Raw genomic sequence first — 20,285 nt, 5'->3', positions numbered from 1 at the left:
GCATTTAGATTTCATTAAATTTACAATTAAAACAGTTTTCATTGAGCAGTGTCTCCCATATTGCACTATTTATCTAAAGTTAAAAATAACTACCTGCAATTTTTCAAATTTTGAATCAATACATCTTTGATGTTATTTAAAAGATCTTACATTCTATAGGCAATTGTTTGGGCCTTAATTGAAGATCTTTCACTTCTGTAAAATACATTTTTTTCTCTTCATAATTTTAAACAAAACTTCCATAGCTAAAAGAACAATTTATTTTACCATCTCTCCATCTAAAAATGTTTTACTTCTTGTGCAGGAATCCAAACCATTTTATAGCTGACCAAAAGTATAAGCTCAGATCTGTTAAAAATTGTTTAAAAATGTTTGTTGAACATTTAATTTAGATTTCAGACAAATAATCTTCTTGATTCTTTTTTGACTTTAAGAAGAAACTTCTTATACAATTTATTGTGTATTTGTTGAACATGTCCCTTAATATTATCCACTTAATTATCCTAAAAATTTTTTTCCATAACAGACATCAATTTTACTCTGCTGCATTAAGTTGCATCTATCATTCATTGTGAAATTTGCAACATACTTCATCTCGTATTTTTCTTCCTGCATAAAATATTCATAAGCAAATTACAATGTTATATCAGTGTGTAAAAAATAATTAGAACTGAGTTAGTTCATTGACACCAAGAAGATCAGTGACGGGTTATAATACTAGAAACAACATATGCTACCACATGCACACTACAGTAATATCTTACCCAATGCAGCAGTTAAAGTGAAATGTACTTCTGCCAAAAAAATAAAGTTGTGTTTAATGGAAAAATACTTTTCACTGTTTCTGTTTTTAAATTAGATTTTAATTAATTAAAATGAAGTAAAATTAAAAATTAGTTCTTTACTTGCACTAGTCACATTTCAAGTGCTCAATAGCCACATTTGACTAGTGGCTACCATGTTAGACAGCATAGCTATGTAACATTGTTTTTCAAAGTTTGATTCATAGCCAACCAATTTAGAGGGTTGACCACCTTTTTTGTTTAAAAAAAGTAGAATGGAATAAAAAAGAATAGAAAATATTATTGCATCTCCTATAGTAATGATACATATTTTTGTGATACTTTTGTTTCAGTATTTATATACTGAATATTGGTAGGTAGAATATTTCTTACTCTGGAGTACAGTAAAAAGTTTTTGAAAACCACATCTCTGTAGCAGCTAGTAAATTGCCTTCCACATAATAGGCAAAAAAATAATATTAGTTCAATTGAGTTGTGATCAGTAGAACATATTTGTAAGATGAGAGTTAAAATGATACTTTTTTTTTTTTTTAAGATGTTATTTAACTAAATTTTTCTCCATGCAGAGCTAGAGGTTAGAGAGCAATAGGTAAGGCTAGAGAAGTAGGTTAGGGTCAGATTATGCCATACTAATAATTTTGGACTATTCTGTGGGAAATGTGGAGTAACTGTAGGGTTTTAAGGTAAGGAGTTATGTAAAGGATTGTTCTGACAAGGAAAAAACAACTTAAAATGATCACTTTGACCACAATATACCCTGTGTTTGCTTCTGATTACCCTAGAGTCAAGATCTTTATTCTCTGTTCAAACTATAGAGTATAAGATCTTTCTTCTCTATTAAAATCCCTTTACACTAATGCCTAACATTCCTTTGTCTCTTCCCATATTCATTCGTTTACTGTGCAGGATTGCCTGCTTCTACTTTGGGCTTTCCAGGGGAGTTCTTTGGGCCTGCCACGCTCCAGTCCCCTAACCTACCTGTGTAATTTTCCCTGGTCCTTCAAAGAACTCCTGATATCATTACTTCCTGGATTAATCAGAATAACTGCTTCTCTTGATTCTAATTCCATTGTCTGGGCAGAAAAAAAAAATCAGTGGTTATGCTCCAAAGTTTCCACCACAATTATTTATTTACTGTCCATATGATTCCCATCACTTAATATGCGTTTAACCTGTGTAACCTAATGTAAACATTTTTCTCCCTTTATGTATCAGTTTAATGTTTGATGATGGTGGTTGTTGTTTTTGCCTTTTAGACTTCAAGAGTGGAGAGTTGAGTTGAACGTGTTCCTTACTTCAGGATACATGAACAGGATACATGAATACGTTTATTCATTTATTTATTCATTCATTCTTTTATTTATATTTCTCACTCCCATTACCTTCCCCCTACCTAGGATACCTCTCAAATGCATTTGATGTGTATCTCTTTGTGCTTTGTGACATTTGTATTGTTTTGTATGCCTCTCTGTGTTTAATTTATCTAAATGATGGCAATTATGTATCTCATTCTGTTTGACTTTTTTTCACTAAACACTATGTGGTTTTTTTTAATTACTTTTCATTTTGGAAGTACAAAGGTAGAATAGTATAACATCTGTATCCCCATAACCCAATATCAACAATTACCAATTTATGACCAATATTGTTTCATTTGTACTGTACCCACTTCTCCCCTTCCTGTATTATGAAGCAAATCCCAAATGACAAATCATTTCACCCATAAACATTTCAATATGTATATGTTAAAAAGATAGGGACTCTTTTTTAACATAAATATGGTACCATTGTCACACTAAAAACGTTTTAGCAGTAGTTTGCTACTGTCAAATCAGTGTTTCAATTTCCAATTGTCTCATAAATGTCATAAGTTTTGTTTTTTTTTTTAACAATTTGTTTGAATCAGAATCTAGATTAGGTCCATGCATTGCAGTTGGCTCAAATGCCTTATAATCTGTAGGTTTCCTTTCCATCTCTCTTTCCCTTGTAATTTATTTGTTGAGGAACCAGCTCTCTTGTTTCCGAGATCTAGATTTTGTTGATTGCCTCTTTGTAGTACTTTGCCAAGTTCCTCTGTCCTTTGTATTTCCTATAAATTGTTAGCTAGAGCTATGTTCTGATTCAGGTTTTGGTTTTGATTTTACAAGACTACTTCATGGGTGATGCTACCTTCTTCCATCAGGAGGCACATGATATCTGGATAGCTCTCATTTTGTGATATTAGTGCTCTGTTGTCAAGATGTATCCCTGTGCTATGTGTACACCTAGTTCTTTGTACTCCATGGTATGAAACCATTGCGTTTTGTATACCCACTTGCATTGTGTACTCAGATTGCCTCCAACTCATTGTCACCACAAATAACACTTCAGTGACATCCTGCACATCACCATAGACCTAAGAATTCTTTGGAAAACAGACCCCACAACAAGATTGCTGGGTCATAAGCTATTTTAAGCTTAATTTGCCAAGTATTGCCAAATTGCTCTAAAAAAATGCCTGCACTTGTCTATACTTCCATCCACAGTGCCCATTTCCCTATATGCTTACCAAACTTGGCATTATCCATCTTTCTAATTTTCACTAGTCTAATGGGTATAAAGAAATATATCTTTTGTTTAATTTGCATTTTCTGGTTATTGATAAATTTGAGACTCATGTGGTTGTTTGCCATTTAGGTTTCCATCTACTGTAAATTCCTCTTCTGCCGATTTCTCAGTGGTAGTTTCTTTTCCTTAATGATCTACATATTCTAGATATAAGTTCCCTGTTGATTTTAAAAAGTCAAATTTCTATTTGCATTCTGTTATCTGTCTACTAATTTTGTCAATGAATTCCTTATTTATCAACTTTCTGGTTTTTTCTTTCACATTTAGGTTTTCATCCCACCTAGAATCCACCTTAGTGTATGGTGTTAACTAATGATACAGGGTTTTCTTTTTTCCCCTCCATAAAGTGAACTAGTACCATTCACTAAACAATCCTTAGCCCTTTGATTTTTACAGTGCCGCCTTTATTGTACATTGAGTTTCTGTGTCTTAGCTCTCTTTTTTCCTTCATTGCTCTCTTTGTTCTTGAGCCAATACCATACTAATTTTATTACTCTGGATGTGCAGTTTGTCTTAATATCTGTCAGGACAAGGGCTTCCTTTTTCGTATTTTTAAAGGATGAGTTAGCTTTCTGAGGACTTTTATTTTCCCATATGAACTTTGGAGCAAATTTCATAAGTTTCTAAAAAAATTCAACTGGAATTTTAATTGTGATTGCGTTGAATCGTGAATTAATTTGGAGTAAATTGACAGCATAGACTCTGTCTCCATTTATTTAAATCATCTTCTGTGCCCTTATGTGTTTCACCCCCTCCCACCCATAGAGGTCTTGGGTCTTCCTCGTTTATGCCTAGATACTTTATAGTTCAAATTTTTTTAAAAATTGTTGTTAATGGTATCTAATTTTTATTACATTTTTAAATTAAACTTTATTTTGAGATAATTATAGACTCACATGCAGTTGTAAAGAATAATACGAAGAAATAACATGGACCCTTCACCCAGTTTCCTCTAACGATACCATCTTAGAAAACTACAGTGCAATATCACATCCAGAAAATTGACATTGATATAGTAAAGATATAGAATATTTCCATCATCACAAGGCTCCCTCCTGTTGCCCTTTTATAGCCACACCTACTTCCCTCCCACTCTACTCCTTAACCCCTGGCAACCACTAATCTCTTTCCGGTTACTATAATGTCACTTCAAGAACGTTATATAAATTGAGTCATACAGTAAAGAAAATTTTGGAGTTAGCTTTTTTTCACCCACCATAATTCTCTGGAGAGTCATCCAGGTTGTTTTGTGTACTGGTAGTTATTCCTTTTTACTGCTCAGTAGTATTCCATGGTATGGATGTACACAGTTTGTTTAACCATTCACCTTTAATCTTTTTTTCCCTCCACCTCGTTCATCAGAAGAAACAGTAATTTATCCTTTCAAATAGGAGCTTTTTTAAAAAAAACTGAATCTGCCTACTCATTCTAGGAAATAATGTTAGTAATTCATCTGTATAATAAACATTGAAATTTTTAAATAATATGAACAAAAAGATTATTCTTATATAAAAAATTTAAGGAATTTATTAACAAACTGACAAATATTTTCTATTTCTGATTCTGGTGTTCCAATTTCAAAATGACTTACTTTTCTGTGAGTAAGAGTTTAAACTCTAGATTTTGAATTTGTAATAATGTTTTCTTTTACTCCTCTTTTACAGCAATTTGAGATTTTTGATGATTGCTTTAGCATATGCCATACCACTTGGCGTATTTGCTGGCTGGTCTGGAGTTCTGGACTTAATTTTAACACCAGTGCATGTCAGCCAAGTAAGCATTTTATTTCTTTATATCTTGTAGGTATTTTTAGTTCACTAAAATTATAAATATTGTCTACTTGTTCTTACTTTTAGCTTCAAGGCCTAGGTAAAACGTTATCCTGTGTCACTGCTGCAAAAGGAAGATCCTTATGAAATAGTTATAAATAATATTGATTTTCTTCCTGGATTTTGTTAACCACCATGAATTTCACATTTATTTGGGTATGATTACTGATGCTAATAAACAGAAAAATAATGAATGAAAATCTTAGAATCCTTGATTCATGGTTTATAAAGATGAAGATCTCGTCATTAAATATATGGCTATTCCTACATCTAATCCCTCACTTTCTCTTCAGTCTCAGTATCTCATTTCCTTTAAAATAACCATTTCATCTATATGCTTATGACATCCATTCCTTCTCCTTGCTTCCAAATAGCATGCTAGAAAGGGGTAGAGAGATTTGGAAGATCAAATGGAAGAAATCCAGCACACTGATGTGATATTCCATATGAATAAACAAAAATTTGTCTAATCTGCTTTTGATGAACATTTGGAATGTTCTACATTTGGGCTGTCATAAACAGTGGTGTATGGATATTCTCATATATGTTTCTCGATGCACCTCTATGTACATTTCTGTTGGATATTTATCTAGGAATGGAATTGCTAGTTATAGGGTATGCCTGCTTTGATAGATGATGCCAAATTTCCCCAGAGTAGTTGTATTAGTTTATAGTCCTACCAGCAGTACATGAAATTTCTCCTTGTTGCACATCGTTACCAGCACTTGGCAATGTTAATCTTTTTAAATTTAGACGTGCTGATGACTGTGCAGTTGTGTGCCATTGTCGTGACTTCCATGACATCTTTTTAAGTGACATCCTTTTTTGTGACACACCTGTTCAAGTTTCTTGCCCACTACTGGGCTACCTTTTTCTTACTGATTTATAAAGAAGAGAGCTGTGTGAAAGGGGGCTCCCCAGCAAGTCTTGGCTGCGGAATGGACTGCACATGTAAAGGGCAAAGCTACCAGAGACTTATTAGAGAGACTATTGTGGGGTGGAAAGCAGAACAAATATAGTAGAGGGCAGGCAGTGCAGGATCCTTGGAGTTCTGGCCCAGCCAGAGTGGTATGACCTCATTAACACCTTGTTAATGTCTTAGGCTTCTGCTGAGACACCAGAAAGGACAAACTTTAGAATCAAGGACCATACCCTAGGTAGAGTAAGGCCTATTCTACTTAGACCCACCATGAACAAAGCCTAAAACCAAGCCCTGACAAAAATTTGCAGAGGGGATAATTTGGAGATTGAGTCCTGCCAGGTGAAAGGAGCTTGGGAAACAACTTGGTTTCTAATATTCTTCCCTAATAAAGCACAATATCAAGCTTACACAAGTTCAAGGTAATTGAATGGCCTACTAACACAAAAATGAACTATTTTAGAGAAAGATAAAATTATCCAGAATCTTGATATTGTATCATCCACAACATATAGTATACAGTTTTTTTAAAATTAGACATAAAAAGAAACAGGAAAATATGGTTCATATTTAAAAACAAAAACAAAAAAAAGTAGTCAATAGAAACCAATTTAGAGATAGTCTAGATATTGGATTTAGCAGACAGAGACTATAATGCAAAAGAGAGAGTGAGAGAAATCTTTTCTTGCTCCAAGTTCATAAATATATTCCCCTATGTTATCTTGCAGAACTCTGGTATCCAGTACAGTAGCCACTAGTCACATGTGGCTATTTAATTTGAAGTTTAAATTAGTTGAAAGGAAATTAAAATTAAAAAGTCACTTCCTCATTGGCATTGGCCACTCTTCAAGTGCTCAGTAGCCACTTGCAACTTATGGGTACCATGTCGGACAGTGTTGACATAGAACATTTCCATCATCACAGGAAGTTCTATTCAACAGTGCTGTTCTAGAAACTTTATTGTTATTCCTGTCACATTTAAACCTAGAATTGAATTTTGTGCTTGTTATAAGGTAGGGGTTAAGTTTCTTTGTTCCCACATAGTTCTCTATTAACCTAATACGAATTTTTGGAAAGATTGTTCTTTCCCCATTGCTCTCTAGTGTCATCTTTGTCATAATGAAGTGCCCTTATGTGCATGGATGTTTCTAAATTACTTTTCTCATCTAGTCTATTTGTCTATCTCTGTGCCAACACCAAATTGTCTTAAGTATTCTAGTGTTAGAATAAGTTTTGGTGTTTAGTAGAATAAATACTCCCCTTATTAGGATTTTGATTAGAATTTTATGAATCTATAGATCAGTTCAAGAATTAACTTTTTTTGTAATAGTGAGTCTTCCAAATCATTATTATTATATCTCTCTTCATTTACTTAGGTCCTGATGTCTCTCTAAATCTCTTTTCTGCAAAAACACCCTCTATTTATTTGTTAGATTTATTCCCAGGTACTTGATGCTTTCTGAAGCTATTGTAATTGGTAACTTTAAAAATCTTATTTTCTGTTGGTTGGCATGTAGGAAGTATACTTGGTTTTTGAAAATGATTGAAATACAGCTGTCTTATATCCAGCAACCTTATTAAACTCACTTACTTATTTATCCATAGATACTTCGGCCTCTCTGCATACATCTCACATCGGTTGTAACTAATGACAAATAGATGCAGAAAAATACATTTAATAAAATTCAACATTGAGATGATCATATGTTTTTCTCTTTTAAACTGCTAATTTGGTGAATTACATTTGTTGATTATAAAATGTTAAACTACCTTGCATTCATGTACTAAATGCATTTTGTCAGAGATTTATTATACTTTTTATATATCACTGAATTCAGTTTGCTTACATTTTGTTTAGGATTTTTTGCAGTTAGGTTCATGAATGAGATTATAATTTTTTTTTTATCTTGTCCTGCCATTTCAATTTTTTTTTTATCTTTATTGGAGTATAATTGCTTCACAATACTGTGTTAGTTTCTGTTGTACAACAAAGTGAATCAGCCATATACGTACATATATCCCCATATCCCCTCCCTCTTGAGCCTCCCTCCCACCCTCCCCATCCCACCTCTCTAGGTCATTGCAAAGCACCGAGCTGATCTCCCTGTGCCATGCTGCTCCTTCCCACTAGCTATCTGTTTTACATCCGGTAGTGTATATATGTCGATGCTACTCTCACTTCGCCCCAGCTTCCCCCTCCCCCTCTCCCTCCCCGTGTCCTCAAGTCCATTCTCTATGTCTACATCTTTATTCCTGCCCTGCCACTAGGTTCATCAGTACCTTTTTTTTTTTTTTAGACTCCATATATATGTGTTAGCATACGGTGTTTGTTTTTCTGTTTCTGACTTACTTCACACTGTATGCCAGACTATAGGTCCATCCACCTCACTACAAATAACTCAATTTTGTTTCTTTTTATGGCTGAGTAATTTTCCATTGTATATATGTGCCACATCTTCTTTATCCATTCATCTGTTGATGGACACTTAGGTTGCTTCCACGTCCTGGCTATTGTAAATAGAGCTGCAATGAACATTGTGGTACATGACTCTTTTTGAATTATGGTTTTCTCTGGATATATGCCCAGTAGTGGGATTGCTGGGTCATATGGTAGTTCTACTTTTAGTTTTTTAAGGAACCTCCATACTGTTCTCCATAGTGGCTGTATCAATTTACATTCCCACAAACAGTACAGGAGGTTTCCCTTTTCGCCACACCCTTTCCAGCATTTATTGTTTCTAGATTTTTTGATAATGGCCATTCTGACCGGTATGAGGTGATACCTCATTGTAGTTTTGATTTGCATTTCTCTAATAATTAGTGATATTGAGCATCTTTACTGCCATTTCAATTTTAGTGTCAAGATTTTGCTAGTCTCAGAAAGCAACTTCTAAAGTGTTTCCTCTTTTTCTATTATTGGAAGAGTTTATGTAAGTTTAGTGGTTTGGGGCTTTTGTTTTTCCCTAAATATTTGGTAGAATTCACTGATGAAGCCATCTAGTTTTCTTTGTGATATGAATTCAATTTCTTTAATAGCTATAAAATTATTCAAATTTTCTACTTATTATTGTGTCAGTTTAAGAAATTATACCTTTCTAGAATTTGTCCATTCCATCTCAGTTTTCAAATTTATGGTAATAAGTTCTTCATTGTATGATTTTATTAGGTCTCCAAGGTAAGTCATTGTATCATTCCAGATATTGATTTTCTGTATCTTCTTTCTCATTTTTTCCTTGAATAATTTCACCAGTAGCTCTTTAATGAATGCTTATTTTTTATTTCATCAATTTTTGATTTTATCTTAATTTTTTTCTATTCTGTTTTTTTGAGTGAAGTCACTTTGCTTTCATTTTTCTAACTTTTTAATATGAATGCTTACATCCTTGATTTTTAGCTTTTCTTCCCTAATACATACATTTTAAGGCTATTTATGTCCTTTTAAACACAGATTTAGCTGCATTCCATGCATTCTGGATTTTCATTATTATTGAATTTAAGATATTTTCTAGTTTCCAGAGTTATTTAGAAGGGCATTTCTTAACCTACAAACTGTGGAAGATCCTCTAGTTCTTTTTTTTTTAATTCCTAACTAAATTGCATAAATGTGGTCATAAGGATATACTATGATTTCAGTATTTTCAAATTTGTTGACCCAATTTTTGGTGAACTGTTTTCTATAATTCTTGAGTGTAGTGTTTTATATATGTCTACTAGACCAATTCTGTTAATTGTGTGTTTCACATCTTCTATTCCTTACTCATTTTTGTCAGCTTGTTCTATCAGTTACTGAGAGAGGTGTGTTAAGATCCTACACAATTATTTTAAATTTGTCTATTTCTCCCTTTTATTTCTGTCAATATTTTCTTTATATATTTTAAGACTGTGTAATTAGGTGCACATAAATCTAGAATTGTAGTATCGACTAATGAATTGAACCTTTCATCCGTAGGAAGTATTATTTTTTTTTTCTGGTAATGCTTTTTTGCCTTAAAGCCTTAGTTGCACCAGCTTTCTCTTCATTTGTGTTGGCATGGTATATCTTTTTGCATTTTTTTACTTTCAGACTTTCTTTAGGTACACCTCTTATAAGTAGCATATCATTTTTTCTTTAATTCAGTCTGATCATCTTTGTGTTTTAATTGGAGTATTTAGTCCATTTGCAGTTAATGTAATTATTGATAAATTTGAGTCTAGATCTACCACCTTACTATTGGTTTTTATTTTTTTCCAGTCCGGTCTATCCTTTTTCTCTTCTTTCTTACCTTCTTCTGGATTAAGGATTTTTTACTACTCTTTTTTTCCCCTTTATTAACTTGGTAGTTATAGTCTCTTTTACTATTTAGTGGTTACCCTAGAAAGTACAGAATGTACACTTCACTTATTAACATCTATTATAAATTAGAACTTCTACCTTTTCCAGGACTGTCCAAGGTCCTTAGAACCCTTTCACTCCATTTAAGCCTCTACCATACTTTGTGCTATTATTGTCATATATTTTAAACTGCCCAAGACACATTTTTATTGTTATTTTACACAGTCAATATTCATTTAGATTCACTCTCATATTTCCATTTTGTTGCTCTTCATTCTTTCCTTAATCGTCAGTCTTCCATCTGTGATCCTTTTTCTTCTGTCTAAAGAGCACCCTTGAGAGAGAGAGAGAGAGAGTCAGTGTGTGTGTGGTGTCTGTGTGTGTGTGTGTGTGTGTGTGTGTGTGTGTGTGTTTTGTGTAGGTCGGCTTACAACAAATTCTCTTGTTTGGGGTTTTTTTACTTTGGTCTGAAAATGTCTTCATTTGACCTTTGTTTTTGTTTTGTTTTGTTTATTTGAAAATACCATCTTCTTCTGGCCTCCATTGCTTCAACCGAGAAGTCAGCTCTCAAATTTAAAAGCTTGCTGCATTTAAGATTTTCTCTTTGGCTCTTTGTCTTTGGTTTCAGCAGCTTAACTAGGTGGCAAGTTTTTAAAATTTTATGCTGAATGGATAAAGAAGATGAGATATATATATATATATATATATATATATATATATATATATATATACACACACACAATGGGATATTACTCAGCCATAAAAGAAAATGAAATTTTGCCATTTGCAGCAACATGGATAGACCTAGAGAATATTATGCTTAGTGAAATAAGTCAGACAAAGACAAATACTGTATGATATCACTTATATGTGGAATCTAAAAAATAATACAAATGAATGTATATACAAAACAGAAACAGACTCACAGATATAGAAAAAAAACTAGTGGTTACCAAAAGAAAGAGGGAAGTGGAGAGAGGCCAAATTAGGGGTATGGAACTAAGAAATACAAACTACTATGTATAAAGTAGATAAGCAACAAGGATATATTTTAAAGCACAGGGAATTAGAGCCATTATTTTGTAATAACTTTTAGTGGAATATACTCTGTAAAAATACTGAATCACTATGCTGTATACCTGAAACTCATATAATACTGTAAATCAACTATACTTCAGTTTGAAAAATAAAAATAAATTAAAAGTAACTCAAAATGGAAAAAATAAATAAATAAATTTATTCTGCTTGAGGTTTGTAGGACTTCTTGAATCTGTGGCTTGATGTCTCTCATCCATTTCAGAAAATTCTTAGCCAATATCCCTTCGAAGCTCATGCTCCGTTTTCTCTATTTCTCTCTCCTTCAGTAACTCTAACCGTATATGTTATACTTTCACACTGTCTGTCCTATGTCTCTTACTCTCTGTTCTGAATTTTCTATCCTTCTGCCTTTCTCTACTTCAAACTGGATATTTTACCTAGCCTCTCTTCCAACTCACTATTTCAGTTTTCAGCTCTATCTAATATGCTGTTAAACTCATCTATGAGTTATTAATTTCAATTATTATATTCTTAAGTTATAAAATTTTTATTTGATGCTTTTTCATAGTTTCCAGATTTCTGTGGAAATGCTTGATCTTGTATTTTATTTTTTTGAACTATTAAAAATAGTTATTTAAAGTCTGTATCTCCTAACCCCTTTATCTGGATCCCTGTGTGTCTCTTTATATTTGTGATATTCATTCATGTTTTCTTATTTCCTTATGTGTTCAGTTATTTTTGACTGAGTGCTCAACATAGTATATTAAAAGTTGTAGAGATAACGTAAGCTTCAAATAATGTTCTTTTCCTCCAGAAAGAACTTATGTTTTTTCTTAGGAGTCTAGGGATACTTAATCTAGTTTCAAGAATTGAGATCATTTAAAGCTGGGTTTTAGTCCCTCAGAATACAATTCCATTTCTTCCTTCCTTCCTCCCTTCCTTCCTTCCTCTCTCCCTTCCTCCCTTCCTCCCTCCCTCCCTTCCTTCCTTCCACAGTTCCATTTCTAATTTACACTGCTCTTAGATGTAACTCTCAGAGTTCCCAGCTAAAGTCTGGGGTTTTCTACAAGGCCAACCACCTTAGAGCAGGCCTTGAACTCATATTTTTTTCTTCCTAGATCCATGAGGCTGTCAGTAACTTTTTAGCCCCTTAGCTACCTTTTCTGAAATCAGCAGACATACCCCTAAGGAAAAGTGTCCCCACATATCAGGCTTGCTCCTCTGGGCTTCCTTCTCAGCCTATATCATGGTTCCAGAATTCTGGATTACCTTCTTGGCTCTCTGCCACCTTCAGATAGATTTTCCACCCCAGATTTTCTGCTTTTTCAACTAGAATATTAATCCACATTACCTAGTGTACCTTTACTATAAGAAGAAAGCCTTCTTTTAGTTTCTTAACCTATTTTTCTGGATAGCAGGTATTCCAAGCATGCTCAGTTTCAAGAAGGAAAGTGTAGCACCCATTTAGATGATGCTGATTTTGCACATCTTATGATTCATGTTATAAACCCTGAGAAGCCCTTCCAAGTACGTCTCTTTGTACAAACTCTGAGAGATACAGAGACCGTGAATCCTACCAGGTATTAAATAAAATGGAATTTAAAATTAAAAGCAGAGCTTCTGGGTTGGTGGACAAATGAAGGTGCTGCCCCCCCCAATTAATTAATTAAATTCAAGCAAAGAAAAACTTTAATTAATTATTGGGTAGAATGTTATTAACTAAAGCAAATGTCATGAACAGGGGAAGGAGAAAAGCACAAAATGGCCTGAAAGGACCAGGGCTAGTACAGTCAGATACACAGTGGTTCTTCACCTGATGCAGGACCCCACTGACCTAGGGGATAGATGAGAATGTTTGTGGGGGCCTCATAGTATTAATGGACCTTAATCCAGAGTATTAATGGATGCTAAATGCAAGGAGAGGGGCATTCTGAAGAACAGAGAATTCTCTTGCCCTTCATGCCAGTAGTATGAAAAAAATGTAGAGATAATTTAAGTTTCTGGTATTATCTTTCTCCAGAAAGCATTTATCTTTGCTTCTGCAGCCAGACACTGGTAGAGCAAGAAGATTTGTATAAAGTTATTGTATTACATAGAGTAGACTAAGAATCCCAAAATTCTGAGACTTATGAAGAAATTCGTTTCTCATTCACATAGCAATCTAGGACAGTTTGCATAATAATCTAGGACAGTTGTTCACAGTTGGGACTGCTCTTTTCCTCACACTGATTTAAGACCTAGGTTGCTTCCACTTTGCAGGTCTTCTGTCTCCTAGGACCTTGTCATTATATGCATGGGTGAAGCGGGATGACCATACAGATTCCAGCCGGCAGAAAGGGAAAGAAAGCATGGAGGGGGTATAGAGCTGTCTTCCAGGTTCTAGCCTAGAGGTAGCACACCTCACTTTTTCCCCTTCCATTAATGAGAACTTAGTTATGTGGTCACATGTAGCTGAATAGGGGGCTAGGACATGTAATCTAGCTAAGTGCCCTGGTAGAACAAGATATAACATATCTTGGTGGACAGCTGACAAGCTCTATCACAGCTGTAATGAAAAATGTGAGTAGAAAAATAATAAAAGGTAGAATTTAGTTTGGGCAGCTCTCAAGTGCCAGGTCAAGTTTGGACTTTGCCCTATAACTACAAGGAAAGCCAGTAACTGTTTCTGAGCAGGGAAGTGGAATGATTGGAATAATTATTCTGGCAATAGTGGGCAAAAATATTGCTATTACAGGAGTCCAGAAGTAAGAAATAAGATAATAAGCAAGTGTGATGGCCGGGGGAAGGGGAAAGAGGAGACAAAATCTCCCGATATTGTTAGGGACACACGGAATGTCAGGTATTGACAGCTAACAGGTCTTGAGCACTTTGCATTTATTAACTTATTTAATTCTCAGAAAAATCCATACTATCCCCATTCTACTAATGAGGAAACTGAGACTTGGGGTGTAGTTGAGATAGAAGCCAAGTCATAGTAAGAGTTAAAGAAAAAGACTCTGACAAGTACAGGTTTCTGGTAACTGACTGTACTGCTGAACTGAATGAATAAGCATTTTCAGAGCTCTAACGGAAAACTGATGAATTCATAAAAGTGCTAACAAAAGATCAAGATAAAAAAAAATTAATTACATGGGACTGAGTGAACTGATGAGGATGATTTTAATTTTTGTGACTTTCTGTTTGAATAAAAAAAAAAAAAAGGGTTAAAGATACGTGAGTGATTAGGAAATACAGGCAGCATTTGTAGATTGCTCTGAATAAGTTTGTCCATGAAGGTAGGAAAGAGACAAGACATTAGATGATGGGGAAACATCATCAAGTAACAATAACAGCTCTAACCTTTATTGAGCACTTCCCTGTATGTCGACTGCTGATCTAAGTTCTATATGCAGATTCTCTCATTTAGTCCATTTTATAGGTAAGACGACATAATTTGCCCAAAGTCACAAAGCTAGTAAATGGCAGGGCTGGAAATGTTTTCTTCAAGAGTGGAGCGAGCTATCCATTTGAAATCCAGCTCAAATTCTTTCTCTGTCTAGTCTCACCAGGTGCTCCACCCATACTCTCTCCCCGCCCCCCAACCCTCTCTTTCCCCTACTCTTCTCTGTTTCTCTTAATACATTTTTACTTGTGCCAGACACTTTAGCACTTAATTATTGCCTAGTAGTTTCCTGTATCTTGGCTGTATTTAAGCTTTTTAGGTCAGTGACCATCTTTTCTCCTTTGCCTGTTTTCTTAAGAGTTCTTGGTACAACACCTGGCATGTAGAACACATTTGAAAAATATCTGTTTGCGACATTGATTATTTTGTTGATTTAAATATTCCAATAAAAAGTTAATCAATGATGTATTTATTTAGATAAGTTTGTATTAATTAGTCACACATGAATCCTTTCATTTGATTCATTTTCTTAAATAGTGTTTCCTAGGTTTGCTGCCATTTAGCTATTAACATACTGATAATAGAGGATTTTTTTTTCCATGCCTTCTAAACTTCAATATGATAATCTTGTATTAAATGTGTCTGCCACTTTCTTAACAGGTAGATGCTGGCTGGATTGGATTTTGGTCCATAGTTGGAGGCTGTGTTGTTGGAATAGCTATGGCAAGGTGAGAATATTTTACGTTAAACATGTGAGTGGGCAGAACCAAAAAAAGCCCAAAGGGAGACTCCGCTCCCCTAGATAAACATTAAAATTGAAGGAAAAGTAAAACAGGCAAAAGTCAGATAAGGGCACTTGTTCAGGCTATAAGAAAATTCACATTCAGTAGGTAGAATTTGCTTCTACAAGAAACCTTCACAGGAGTAGTCCATCCTAAAATGTTTTTGGAGACTAGAGATGTATTTCCAGTGTAATTAAGCTGACTTTCTCCATATTATTAGAGAACAACATCTACAAATGGGACCCAAGGAAAGAGTATACAGTAATAAAGGCAAATTGATAGTTATTGAGATTAGAAAAGAATTGAAAAGAATCGTTCATAAGAGCATCTCTAGAACTTTCCATGAAAAGTCAGTATCCTGATTAGCAGATACTTATTTCTGGTCATTTTTGGCAGGTATGACGCTATAGTTACCACATTTTGATGAAAAATGTCCGTAAAGACTTAGAGTTTCATCAAACTCCCTCTGATCTTAACCATTATGACAACACATTTTTAGAAAGAGACAGAAGAAGGAAAAAGCCTCATTTATTCTAAAAAAAGGAAAGAATGAAAATGTCACTCATGTAGGTAACTACCTATAAAACTACTCTTGGTGTTTCCAGTGAGATAATGTTCATTCACTTTCCAAGTCATTTTACCCTGTTTAATCAAAAACAAAATTGGACAGTCAATTTTAGCAGGAATGGAAGAATCTAATTACATATTTGGGGAGATCAAATAAGATACGTGAAGCACCTTGCTATCTAAATATTTAAACACAATTGACACAGGATAATATTATATCTAAACCTTACAGTTTGCCTAGTGTTTCTGGGCTAATGAAAGAATAAATTGTCACTGTAATTTCTAAATCACTTTATCTGAGGTTTTTATAAGTTAGGAAAATATGAGGATAAAATCAAAAAGCTAAAGAAGAATAGGAGCATAGCTATTTGTAGGAAATCACTACACTGATACTAGAATACATTGACCTATCACATTTGATAAGAATCATATCTAATTTTTCTAATTAAATCTCCAAGCCAATGATAGTGAGTCATCATTTACCAAATCCTTTTCTGAGCACCACATAGGTCAAAGAGGGACATATTATGTATCAGAAATGACATCTCATATGCTCCTTTCTCTTTATTTTGTTCTACAAACCCTTAATTTTAACTATATGGAAAAGTTAGAATGAGGACATTTCTGTTTTTAAATTGTTGAAATGGAAGTTCTAAAAAGTACTGCCCTTACTCTGGGATCCAAAATCAATTGTAGGTGTCTCCTAAGCCTAAAATCAATTTTTAGATTATATTCAAAACAGCCTTTTTGGGATCCCTAGAACAGAATCTCCTGCTTTGGGTGGTTTTTTTTGTGATTATATTACTAAAGGTTACTACTAAATGTAATACTTTGGTCCTAACAGTACACTTTGATGGTATTAGCCCATTTGAAAGGACTAGGTATCTAAAATTGGTAGACCAGAGTAGTCAGTTTATTCTTGTAGGATCAGGCCCTGGAAAATTTACTCACTGTTCAACTTCACTCAATTCTGATTGTACCAGAAAACTGTTTTATTCTCTCATACCTGGCCATCTGCCCATCTGACAAGTAAGTTTATGCAGCATAGCAAAATATAAATCAGAAAAGTGGTGAGCATGGAATTATAACAAAGCATTTGGATTTTCTTGAGGGGCATTTCCATCAAGCTGTGGAACCTTTTTCAGAGTACGTAAGAATTTTCTGTTTGTGAATTTTCATAGTAGAGAACTAACCAAAGTCACTAGGCAAAGGTGCATCCATTTTTCCCACCAAAAGATGGCATCAGCTCTCATAGGAAGTCGTTTTAGTCTAGATTACACTTTACAAACATGATTAACCACATCACATCAAATAAGTGCAAAATGAAATATAATATTGCCAGTCATATAATTACAGTAGAAATTAAAATCAATTTAAAAAACAGAGAAAACATGGTAAATGTTATATTTGGGATGGCATCAGTTTTTCTACAATAGGAACAATTCTGAAGGACAGAGTAAGCTGTGTACAGGCACAGCAAGAGGACTGTGCTTATATAATCAACGGTTCATCAGTAGATGAGGAAAAACAGTTGGCAAATGGAAAACTTTTTGGTCATGACTAAACGATAAGCATCTCAACCAGGAGTTTCATGTTAATTCAAGACAAAGCAGGATTTTTGAGAACTTAAAATGCTGGGAAATATTATACACAAATTTTAGAATAAATTCACTATTCTAGAGCTATGTTTTTGCTGTTACAAAGCTTATAGTCTGATAGGGAAGACAAACAATAAATGCAAAAACAAGAGAAATTCCAATAGAGTTAAATGCTATGGAGAAAATAGAGTGTGGAGTTGGGATGGGGAGGGCTTCCTCCACAAGCATGGAGAGCCTTCCTGAACTGAGACCCAAATGACCTGAAGAATAAGCAGGAGTAAGTCATATGACGATCTGGGGGTACCAGCATTCCAGGACAGGTGCAAAAGCTACCGTTGCTGTGGGAAACAACCTTAGCATGTAAGAGAAACAGAAACAGGGCTGTGCAGCTGGAGAATAATAAGGCAAAGGGAAAGTGGAGGCAGAGACCAGACCGTATAGGACCCCAAAGGCTCTGGTGTAACCATTTGTATTTGTTCTCTAGGTGAGTTTGAATTTTGGGAGAGCCATCTTTGCAAGCTTACATCAACAAGTTAGCCTATTTGCTAAAACTAGGACAATATGTGCTCATTATAGGATGTTTGGAAATTACAGAAAAATATATAAAGAAAGTAAAGTGGCAATTAAAAACTCAGAATCCATCCTGTAACTTACAGATCCAGAACAGAGATCACATTTTATGTGTTTTGTAAGAGAAAAAAGAACGCATTTATCACAAAGCAACATTTATCACACACACACAAACACATAAAATGTATCAGTTTAAAAAAATCAAAAAACTTGCTTTTAAAAGCATTGAAATTTTTTCAAGAAATTATTGTTTAATGAAAATGTGCCATTGATGTAAATGGTATTTTAAAAATCCAGCTAGCATTCATAGAACATTGTTTCTTTTCAGGTTTGCAGATTTTATCAGGGGTATGCTGAAACTAATTCTTCTCCTCCTGTTTTCTGGGGCTACACTATCATCCACGTGGTTCACCCTGACCTGTTTGAACAGCATCACACACCTGCCTTTAACCACAGGTGAGCACAGACTGTTTTGAACTTTGAATAAATAGTTTCAGTTTATAGAAGTATATACACACTGACAGTAGGACTTTTTCCATAAGTAATTGTTAAATATACAAAAAGGTCTCTCTTGTCTAGCCATCAGACCATCATCCTATCTAAAAAGAGCTCAAGAAATAACTAAAAACATTTCCATTGGATTTTGCATATGGAAATGTATAATCTTTAGCCTAAGCTTATATAGCATGGAAAAGCTTATATTCTTTTAAAAATCATATCAGAGCATAATACAAGTATTTTTTATCTTCTTTATAGCCGTTACATGATTGTTAAACAGGAAGGAAAATGAACAAAGGCAAAAAGCTATGATGTTTCAAGTACACACCAGTAAAATTCTTTGAATGAGCACCTATAGGTTTATTTTATATTTAGCCTTTAAAAAAATTTTTTATTCAATTTATTTAAACTAAAAACAAAAACCAAACAGTTCACCATTTCTCCCACCACCCCCCACCTCTTGCAACCACCAGTCTGTTCTCTGTTTCTGTGAGCTTGGCTTGTTGGGTTTTTTTGTTTGTTTGTTTTTGATTCCATATATAAGAGAGATCATACAGTATTTGTCTTTCTCTGTCTGACTTACTTCACTTAGCATAATATCCTCAAGATCTAAACATGTCACAAATAGCAAGATTTCATTCTTTATGGCTGAGTAATATTCTATTGCATATATATTCCACAATTTCTTTATCCATTCATCCATTGATGGACACTTAGGTTGTTTCCATATCTTAGCTATTGTAAATAATGCTGCAGTGAACAAGGGGGGTGTGTAGATACCTTTTTGAGACAGTGATTTCAATTCCTTCAGATAGGAAATGGAATTGCTGGATCATATGGTAGTTCTATTTTTAGTTTTTTGAGGAACCTCCATACTGTTTTCCATAGTGGCTGCACCAACTTACATTCCCCCCAACAGTGTAGGAGGGTTCCCTTTTCTCCACATACTTGCCAACACTTGTTATTTCTTGTCTTATTGATAATAGCCATTCTGACAGGTGTGAGGTAGTATCTCGTTGTGATTTTGATTTGTGTTTCCCTGATGATTAATGATATTGAACTTCTTTTATTTGTCTGTTGGACATCTGTATGTCTTCTTTGGAAAAATGAGTATTCAGATCTTCTGCCCATTTTTTAATTGCATTGTTTGCTTTTTGGTACTGAATTGTATGAATTCTTTGTATATTTTGGATATTATCCCCTTATCAGATATATGGTTTGCAATTTTCTCCCATTCAGTAGGTTGCGTTTTCATTTGTTGATGGTTTCCTTTGCCGTGCAGAAGCTCTTTAGTTTGATGTAGTCCCAGTTGTTCATTTTCACTTTTGTTCTTTCATTTTTGGTGTCAGGTTCAAAAAATTATTGCCAAGACCTATGTCA

General features: G+C 34.2%; 1 protein-coding gene across 1 annotated transcript in view; it reads left to right on the top strand.

The window, feature by feature from the left end:
* SLC49A4 (solute carrier family 49 member 4) overlaps nt 1-20,285 on the top strand; it is a 98,751-nt gene that overhangs the window by 42,419 nt on the left and 36,047 nt on the right. Inside the window, exons 5-7 of the mRNA XM_068546618.1 lie at nt 5,075-5,183; nt 15,551-15,618; nt 18,736-18,863. Coding sequence (XP_068402719.1) covers nt 5,075-5,183; nt 15,551-15,618; nt 18,736-18,863 — 305 coding nt within the window. The remainder of the gene's footprint in view (nt 1-5,074; nt 5,184-15,550; nt 15,619-18,735; nt 18,864-20,285) is intronic.

This window comes from Eschrichtius robustus, chromosome 6 (assembly GCF_028021215.1).
Source record: "Eschrichtius robustus isolate mEscRob2 chromosome 6, mEscRob2.pri, whole genome shotgun sequence".
Lineage (NCBI taxonomy): Eukaryota > Metazoa > Chordata > Mammalia > Artiodactyla > Eschrichtiidae > Eschrichtius > Eschrichtius robustus.
Note: the sequence above shows the minus strand (reverse complement) of the source record. Positions and strands in the feature narration are given on the sequence as shown.